The sequence below is a fragment of the Echinops telfairi genome, unplaced genomic scaffold (assembly GCF_000313985.2).
Source record: "Echinops telfairi isolate 266 unplaced genomic scaffold, ASM31398v2 ScPeMD7_23;HRSCAF=83, whole genome shotgun sequence".
Taxonomy (NCBI): Eukaryota; Metazoa; Chordata; class Mammalia; order Afrosoricida; family Tenrecidae; genus Echinops; species Echinops telfairi.
This window is the reverse complement of record NW_022103920.1, coordinates 33,102,261-33,111,554: the sequence shown is the minus strand read 5'-3', so window position 1 is coordinate 33,111,554 and position 9,294 is coordinate 33,102,261. Positions and strand designations below refer to the sequence as shown.

Genomic DNA, 9,294 nt, shown 5'->3' with positions numbered 1-9,294 from the left:
CAGGACCTGTGGTCTTAGACTCTTACTTCACTGCCACGACCTGTGGCCTTAGACTTACTTCTCTGCCAGGACCTGTGGTCTTAGACTCTTACTTCTCTGCCACAACCTGTGGTCTTAGACTTACTTCTCTGCCAGGACCTGTGGTCTTAGACTTACTTCTCTGCCACAACCTGTGGTCTTAGACTTACTTCTCTGAGCCTCAGCGTCCTCGTTTGTGAAAACAGTGGAGGGTGGAGTAGAGTATATTGAACATCCTCTTCACAAGAAAGCGATACGACAAGAGAAAAAAGATTTTATATTCCCTGGAATCAGTTTTCCTAGGGCTTCCTTTCCATTTAGTTAACAGACCTCATGGCTGTTGCTGTTTTAGAAAAATGCCTTAAAATAGGCTTTTCTAATCTATCCGGGCTTTTCAGTGTGGCTTGAAATTGGGGTGCCATTGGAGAACTGTTATGGCAATCTTGATATTTAACTATTTTAAAAATATTTAATTATTCAAGGGGCACTCAGGTGAGAGAGAGCTCCGGGCCTGGAGTCTCCCCTCCAGCCTGCTGCAGGATCCCCTAGAGAGCATGTGCGGTGGCTGCTGTGGCCTGGGAGACGACCCAGTACGTTTCTCGGCTGAAGGAGACATTTTAGGGTAGGGGCCACGGGGAGGGAGAGAAGAAAAAATTCACATCTTTATTAAAGCCTAGATTGGTTCTTAGTAAAGCTTTCTCTCAGAATCTATATGGTCCCAGCCTAGTTAGCTCAGTTTTGTCTTTTATTTATACACATTCTTCTAGCACAAAAGATTTGAGGCATCTCACGGGAATGCAGACAATGTAATAAACTGGGAACAAACAGACAAACAAAAAATCAGGTCCAGGGGAAAATAAACAAGAGTTGAGAGATCCGAGGAAGCTGAAAGACCGTGTACACATAAAAAAATAAAAAGTGGAAAAATAAGCTCGTTGCCATCGAGTCGATTCCGATTCATAGTGACCCCACAGGCAGGGTAGAACGATCGGCCTCTAAGTTTCCGAGACTAACTTCACTGGAGAGCCCCGCTTTCTCTTGGGGAGTGGCCAGTGCGCCCTGCATTAGTGGCAGCCCAAGGCATCAGCCCGCCACCAAGGTTTCCTGTCTACACAGCAGCAGGGGATGAAGCGCCAGTGCCAGCGTTGGACATGCTCAATGGCTAAAAGGGAAGATTGGGGGTTCGAGTCTACGCAGAGGCACCTTGGAGGAAAGGCCTGGCCATGGGGCCCTGACGATCAGCCGTGGAGAACCCTCAGGAGCACAGTCTCCCTGAGTCGGAATCAACTCGGGGGCACCTGGGGCAGTTCAGAAAACGGGGCCACACCTGTGACTCCGAGCTCTCTTAGCGAGCAAAGAGCCAAGGACGGGCACACAGCTGTCCCAGCAGGAACCTTTTCGTCTGGTGTGGACTCTTCGGTAGGAAACAACATTTGTGGGCGATTCTTTATCTGTCGGCTAGCTTCCTAGGGCGCTGGCTCCTGGGGCGCAGGCCCTAGCCCCAGCTCCGTGCTGACTGTCTTCTCTCCTAGGAGCGATGAACCATCCTGCCCCGGACACTGGCTCCCGAGGCGCTCATGAAGATGGGAAACTTTACGTTGTGGACTCCATCAACGATCTGAACAAACTCAACCTCTGTCCTGCCGGATCGAGGCGTCTGTTCCGTACGTGTCTCCAAAGGCCAGGGAGGCCCTTCGCTAAGCACCCTAAAAATAGCAAATGCTAAGGTGGGCGTGTGGGTGGGGTGGGGTGGGGTAGGTGGGTCATCAGAAAGACTTAGCCCTGGAAATGCTATTTATTATTAGGTAACTTTTGTTTCCTAACTACTTGGCAGGGTTGGTGGACTTTCTGGGCTCCAAAGCAAACCTTGTCTTCTTGTCTTCGAAACTTCTGAGATGCCCTTGTGGAGTGTCCTGTGCCCTCTGCTAACCACAGCCAGGTCACCCGTAGCCCTTGTTTACCAGAAACAAACAAACAAACAAACAAACAAGAAACAAAACTCACAGCCATTGACTGAATTGATTCCGACGCACCCAAGAAGGATCTTATTTCACAACACCTTGCTGAAAAAATGCTTATAGCATATTCACTTAGTTGGAAAGAAGCACACTGATATTCAGTTGGACAGAAACATCAGCCTCATTTTCTACTTCACAAATTATAAAACACCCCCAATGAAAGGGTTACAGTAAAAGGAAACAAAACAGCAAGACAAAAACCTGCTCAATATTAAACGTGTATTTTGTCCCCGCGGTGCCCTAAGGGTGCTGTCCAGTCAATAAGTGTTAACTGCAAGGTGAGAGCGTCAAAGCCACCTGCCCGGGAGAGTGAAAGATGAGACTGCGTGCTCTCATAAAGGTGTATAGCCTCGGAGACCCCTCCACGTGGTCACGAGGAGTCAGAGTCTACTTGATGACCATGGGTTTGCTTTGGAGAATTTTATCCACTAAATTTGTTTCCTAACTATTTATCCACTAAATTTCCTAAAATTATCCACTAAATTTTATCCACTAAATTTTATCCACTAAACTCCAAGTGAGTTTAGCCAGGCCATCTTTCCTGAGCCCCATCTTTTCTGGCTTCAAGGCTGACACTTGAGCACAGATGTTAACTGCCCACTCAGCATTCATTTCATATGCACTCTAAACCTTTACAGTCTAACTTTCTATATTTATTAGTTTCTTCTGGAATTCTTCCTTTTCCCCCCTCATTGTAGTGGGTCCAGGTGTTCAACGGTTTTTATTGCCGTTTCAGTAGCAGCAAATGTTGGGGTGCAGCCTCTGCTTTCAGTTTGATAAGGAATCAAGCTATTGAGGGGTGACATAGAGGACATAAGCCACGACCAATCCGTCATCAAGTAGTGCCGTTTGTAGAGCCATTGCCAAGTAGGAGGAAATACAACAATCAGTTCAACGATGTCTACAGCCCCAGGTTGTTAACATTTCCTACTCAATCAAATCTGGGTGTTAATAGGCAATTAAATCTTACCAAGTGGTGGACAAACGGGGCAATTGGTGGTTTGGGTGGACCAATTTGCTCAATTGCAAAACATTTGAAAGGATCTTGCTTCTAGAGCATGTTCCTCCTGAAAAGAGCTTTGAGAAACCCAAATACTCCAGGCCCATTCATTGATGGATTCTCTTAGGACAGGAAGGCATGAGTGAGTATTTCCATTGTAAAGGGACTTCCTTAGGAGATATCCCAGGGGGTCCATCTTCCATCCAGAGTAGGCATCCCACAGCTGCTCTATTTCACTGCTGGGGCACCGTGAGAAGAGGGCAGTAGAACCTTTGCCACTCTTCACCCTTAACTTCTTCATTCCCTCCCAAAGTCCTGCTAATTCAGCACTACCAGAACCTTGAAAGCAATTTCCCAAATGGGTCCATCTTCTTTGAGTATTAATATAGAAGGTAAACACATTACCAAGAGCTCCTAGCCCAAAGACATTCCTAAAACAGTCACTTTCCAGGGCAATCAGAGGGCCGTTCCACCCCGTGGCAGTGGAGAGTGATCCCGTTCCGCTGGCGGGCTGTATGCTGAGGAGCTTTGGTTGTTACTCTTGTTGTTTTTTTCATACAGCTTTAGAGGAGAAAATCCCAGCACACAGCACGAACTCAGGCAATGGAAACCAACGCCTGTTCTTTGTGGGCCTGCTAATCGTGCTGATGGTCAGCCTGGCCCTGGTTTTCTTTGTGCTATTTCTAATAAGTAAGTAACAGTGATATGCTTTTCATTACTTGTGTGCCCTTAGCTTTATTATTGCTTTTTAAAAATTGCTCTCGTAATGAATACTTGCTTTGTAGGCATGAATGCTAACACTGAAAGGCAGAGGTGGAGCAATGGGCCCTGGCGAAGTCACTCACTCTGGGACATGGTTACCAATCTACCAGCCAATCCACCACTGACCAATTATTGTTGAGTTAATTCGGACTCATGTGTGTCCCGGTAGAAATGTGCTCCCCAGGGTTTTCAGTGACTCGAGTTTTGGGGATTAGATTACCTAACTTTTCTTTTGAGCCCGTCTGGGTAGACTCAAATGTTCAAACTTTTAGTTGTGTTCAAACCCAGTATGTTCGCCGTGTAAGTCTGAAGTGTCTGGAGTTCACAAACATACAACACCTGAAATATTTCTGTAATACTGCCTATAAATGGGAGCAGCTTCTTCTAATAGTTACTCCAGATTTTCTCAATGTAATACAGTACATTGAGTTCTCCAGTAATTCAGGTCTAATTCAGGTTGAAAACCCCTCCCCAGTTTCTTTATAGCCATATTTTCCTGGAAACTAGATGGAAGCAGCTCACAGCATGTACGAAGTCCCAAAGTGAAAGGAGCAGGCTACCTTTTATTTGCCGTTGCTCTGGTTCCGTCCCACCCTGATGCCAGCTCCTGGTACTACATGCTGTGGGCCTTGGTGCCACACCCTTGAACAGTGGCCCAGGAATTCCACCTCAGCTCCTCCACAGGAGATCCCTGAGTTTCCAGTTCTATGTTCGGCCTTGGAAGGATCTCGGAGGGCGCAGTGGTTAAGCTGCTCAGCCATCACTGGAAAGGTCAGCGGTCCAAACACACCAGCCACGTTGAGGTGCAGGAGAGAGACCTGGCAGTCTGGTCCCGTGAAGATTACAGCCTTGTCAACGCTCTCAGGCAGTTCTTCTCTGCCACGTGGTATCTCTAGGAGCGAGAACCAACGCCACCATCGAGGGTGGTTCTCTGTCTTGGAGGTGCGGGAGTGCTGTTCCCTGGATGCCTCCTGTCCTCTGGCCATTGCCATCTCCTTCCAGCTGCAGCAGTCTCTTCCTTTAGAAGGCTTTCCATTCCTGAGTGGGAGGAGCCTCAGGGCAGAGGGCCATCTCTGCCGCCCTTTGGCCTTGACAGCACGCTGCCTTTGCTTCTATCCTTCCGTGGGTCTTGTAGCCTTCAAAAGGAGGAAGACAAAACTTTTTACTCCTGAAAAGAGATACAGTCTCCGAAACCCACAGGGGCAGTTCTACCCAGTCCCTCAGGGTCTCTATGAGTTGGAATCCACTTGATGGCAGTGAGTTTGGTTTGGGTTTTAGTAGCCTTCAAAATTTCCAGACAGGAACTGCCACATCCATCTTTGGAATGCCTTTCCCTTCATGCCATTCAGGGCTTTTGGAAGGAGAGGTAGTTATGAGAATGGGAGGAGGCAGGAGGGCATTGCACACGACCTTTTCATGACTGCTAACCCTTCCATCCCCCCAAGACTCCTTCTCACCAGTGGGACAGTCTTTATCTGGTCTGGGACCTAGAACTTGGCAGAGTGGGTGATATTTCTCTCTCTCATACTGAACTAATGTCTTTTTGCATTAAAAGCTAAAACAAGAGCTATCCTTGTTATCAGGGAGCCCCTGTGCCTGCTGTCAGTTGGGGAGGTGGAGCAGCAGAGCCTCCAGAACACATGGGTTACTATTCTGACATGCTGTTCCAACAGAGTCTAATGCTCCAAATATCACCCTGCCACGCCTGCCTGGGTATGACTGCCACTTTAGATGTGTCTACGACACCGGAACACCCCGAAGTGAACTCCTGTCTCTTTCTTGTCATTTGTGGGAGAACATACAGAAAGACAAAGAGAAATATTAGGGATATATGCTATAAAGGCATGGCTCACCCCACTGTGCTAAGTGTTTGAAAGCTATTTGCTCACAGCTTCATAGCAAGTCTCTCTTGGAGGGTCCTTTTTCAGTCTGTTTTGATAGATGTTGAAACTAAGGCGGAGAGAGATTAATTCATGTGCATTGATAGATCACACAGCTAATAGATGCAGAGTGGGGGCTCAAAGACAACTCTGTCTGACATAGAAGACCAAGAGCTATGATTCTATGCCTCTTGAAAAAGTCAGATTTGCTTTTATATTTGCTTCTAGTACTACATATTTAGGGCAGAGACGTATTAAGTGAGAAACAGAAAGATACGAATAACTGAGGTGTCTTGCTGTGGGACAACGACCCTGGGCTAGACACACTAAATTCATGATCTCAAACCCTCCCTTGAGCCCTCAAGGTGGTGTCTAATATTTCTCTTCTATTGATGAATGACTGGGGTGCCCTGAGAGTTCACTTCTCCAATGTCACCTGCCCAGTAAGAGCCAGTGCAGGGGTTCAAAATAGAGCTCCTCAGAGCTCCAGGGCCCCTCCTGAGATACAAAGAATGGCTTTTGTGTTTTTCAGACAAATCTGAACCCAGTCTAAAGTCAGATACCAAACCCACAGACATTGAGTTCAATCTGACTCATAGTGGGGTTAAGCCTGGCCGGCATGGAGGAGAATTGATAATAAACTAACATAAGAATATTCAGCTAATGCGAACACCTCCTCTTGTAAAAGGAGCTTTGTGTTGGCCTTTCCAAGGCTGTTAATCTTTATGGGAGAAGACCGCCTCCTCTAGTGGACCTTAAACATCCAGTTTATCTCCCCAGGTTAGTTTATCAGCTAAGCCCAGCTGCATGTTACCAATACCATTAGTTCTTGAAAGATGCCTTTGTGGCAGGGGGGGGTGGGGGGGTGGGGGGGAGTTATGCCTGAAGTGGAAATGATAAGGAGCTCAAATATCAAGTATTGATTTTGTGCTGCATTTCTTGGGAATGCTAACATTGACACACAGCCCTCCAAGTATTCCAGTCCCCGGCTTGCTGTCTCATCAGGGGTTCTGTTTATTCTGACATTCTGACACCTCTGCTTTCCACAGTTGTCTGAGGGGATACATTCATTATGGACTGGTAATTTAGAAGCAGCAGGGCTATTTCAAAATAGACTGTAGCCCAAAGAAAGGCATTTCTTACATGAAGAGCAGAAAAACATGTTCTCAGAATAATCTCAGAAATCACTATCATTCCCATAGGTCTGGGGCAGCTTCTCGTCACCATTGCCGTTTCCATCACCAGCTGTGAGAGTTCACTCAGCAAGGTGACATGAACACTTTTGTACTGAGAGCCTCCATGCATCAAGGTAGGGAGCTCTGGAAGTCTAGTGGGTTACACATTGAGCTCCTAACCATGAAGTCAGTTGTTTGAACCCACCAGCGGATCCTTGAGAGGAAGATGAGGCTGTGAACTCTTGTCAAGCTTTAAAGTCTCAGAAACCGCCAGGGCTAGTTCTCCTCTGTCCGGGAGGATCCTTATGTGTCAGAACAGACTTGTGGACAGTGAGTTTTGGTATGGATCGACAGTGAGTGGGGAAAGAAAAGGTGGTGAAGGAAGAAAAACAAAACAAACAAACAAATGGAAAACGACGGAGCACATCATAGATTACTTTTCACCAGTGAAAGAAAGGAAGATACAATTGTAATTTTCCTGGCGCAACACACTGTGCAAAGTAAAAGATTAATGAGTTTGACTTGTCTTTTTGAACTAATGCGATTGGCAAAATTATCTCCACAGAGGGTGCCAGATGCTGGGGCAGGGAAGACATTTGAGTTGGTGCCATGGGGCTATTTTTCACAGCGCATCTCTGGGGCGAGCAATCAGCAGCCTGGTAGTTTTCTGCCATCGCTCACAGCTCTGTCTTAGCCTGCCAAAATCTGGGTGGAGCTGCCAAGAGTAGTCCCGGCTGGCAACGAGAGGCTGTAAAAATAACTCATTTGGTAGGTAACTTCAGACTTCAGCAATTTCTCTCCGGGGCTCCTGGGCTGTGTGGGATATTGGAGCAGGGATCGCCCAGCTGAGCACTAACTAGGGGATCTGACCAGTCCTGATGGGACACACTGGACATCAATGTGACTCACTCTGTTTTCCATTTTGAAGTTCAAACCAGAAGCAAGATGGACGATGTGTCGAGAAGATTGACAGCCGAAGGAAAGGACATAGATGAACTTAAGAAAATCAACAGCCTGATCGTCAGGCGCCTCACTCAGCTGGAATCTGAACAGAACTAGGGACCCCGTCTTCTACCGCTAACGCCTCAAGCTTCTCCTCCTGTTCGTGAGAGCCTAAGACCTTGAGCTGGCGGCGGGCAATCTGCTTCTGGGGCCTTCTTCCTGCTGTAGGAGTGGGAGTTACTTCAAGTATGGGGGGTTGGGGGGAGCAACCAGAAAGGGGAAACTTGTTCCAGTCTCTTAAAGGTAGGGCCTTTCAGCTTTAATGGGGTTAAGTTTGGCTGGCAAGGAGGAGAATTGATAATAAGCGAACATAAGAAAACATAGCATTCAGCTAATGCGAACACCTCCTCTTGTAAAAGGAACTTTGTCACTAGAACAGGTTTACTGTGCTGTTCAGCTGCATGATGCCTTGTATATTTTTGCCAATTCCTGCACAAATTTTATTCTTTAATGATACTCAGTTCAAGGGACTCTGATGAGCTCTCTCTTCAATAAAACAGTTTCTGCATGGCTGGTTGGACTTTGACTCATAATTCTCCAGGGATAAGAGATAGGTGGGTTTTAGAGCTAATTGTCAAACGGTGTTTGCTGTGAAAGTGTTTGTATGTAGTAGGTGTGTGTGTGTGTGTGTGTGTGTGTGTGTGTGTGTGTGTGTTTGGTTGGTCAACGAGAAAACTTAATTCATTCAGTTATTGTTTATTGAGCTACATCTGCGCTGGGCCAACTACCCGACTTGAGGAAACTCCCTGCCGTGGAGCTGCTCTGCCACATAGAGACTCGGTAGCCGGGCTAGAACTGCTCGGGTGAGCTTCCCAGACTGCAGCCGTCACAGGAGTCTGTCTCCTGAGGAGCAGCTGGTGGTGTCAAACAGCTGACCTTGCAATTCGAAGTCCAACTCATAACCACTACCCCTCTGGGGCTCCCCCTGCTTGAGAGAAGCTTACATTTAAGTGGGGAAAGAAGGGGGAGTATAAAGTACAAGGGGAAACGTGATGAATCCTTTCAGAAGAGCCCAGGAGCAGCTGTGGGAGGAGCTTATAGGAGCAACTTCATTCCTCGACGGGTGGCGTGGGTATGGGGACAAGGTGGCTCAACTCATCTGTGTCCTGTGCATTTTACTTTGATATGTAATTATATACACTTTGCACAGACTGCTTCTCATAAAATACATTGTTCTATATTAATGTAGAAGAAACAGATATGATCTATGGCCTTTAGTAAATGAAGTAGGAAATCATTTATTTGTAATACTTGGAATTTGACTTGTTTTCATACAAAAGGCGAGGCATGCAGTATCTGCCATGATATGATGTAAAGTAAAGAAGCACATGAGTCTTTGAAAAGCTTCATGTAATATAAGTATGTGGTACAAATCAATTGAAGAATGTATGCCCATTCTGCCATCTGTGCACACACACACAGAATCACACACTTAATAA

The 9,294-nt window shown here is 46.6% G+C and overlaps 1 protein-coding gene across 3 annotated transcripts in view; it reads left to right on the top strand.

Annotated features, from left to right (window-relative positions):
- Nucleotides 1-8,364, top strand: part of LSMEM1 (leucine rich single-pass membrane protein 1) — a 9,307-nt gene extending 943 nt beyond the window's left edge. Inside the window, exons 2-5 of one of the 3 annotated variants that reach the window (XM_045288876.1) lie at nt 1,551-1,682; nt 3,598-3,726; nt 6,881-6,987; nt 7,782-7,840. In XM_045288876.1, coding sequence (XP_045144811.1) covers nt 1,551-1,682; nt 3,598-3,726; nt 6,881-6,954 — 335 coding nt within the window. In that variant the 3' untranslated portion in view covers nt 6,955-6,987; nt 7,782-7,840. Of the gene's footprint in view, nt 1-1,550; nt 1,683-3,597; nt 3,727-6,880; nt 7,081-7,781 lie in introns of those variants that run through there. The other 2 variants (XM_004702579.2, XM_045288875.1) reach the window with 2 other exon arrangements.
- The last annotated feature ends 930 nt before the right edge of the window (nt 8,365-9,294 follow it).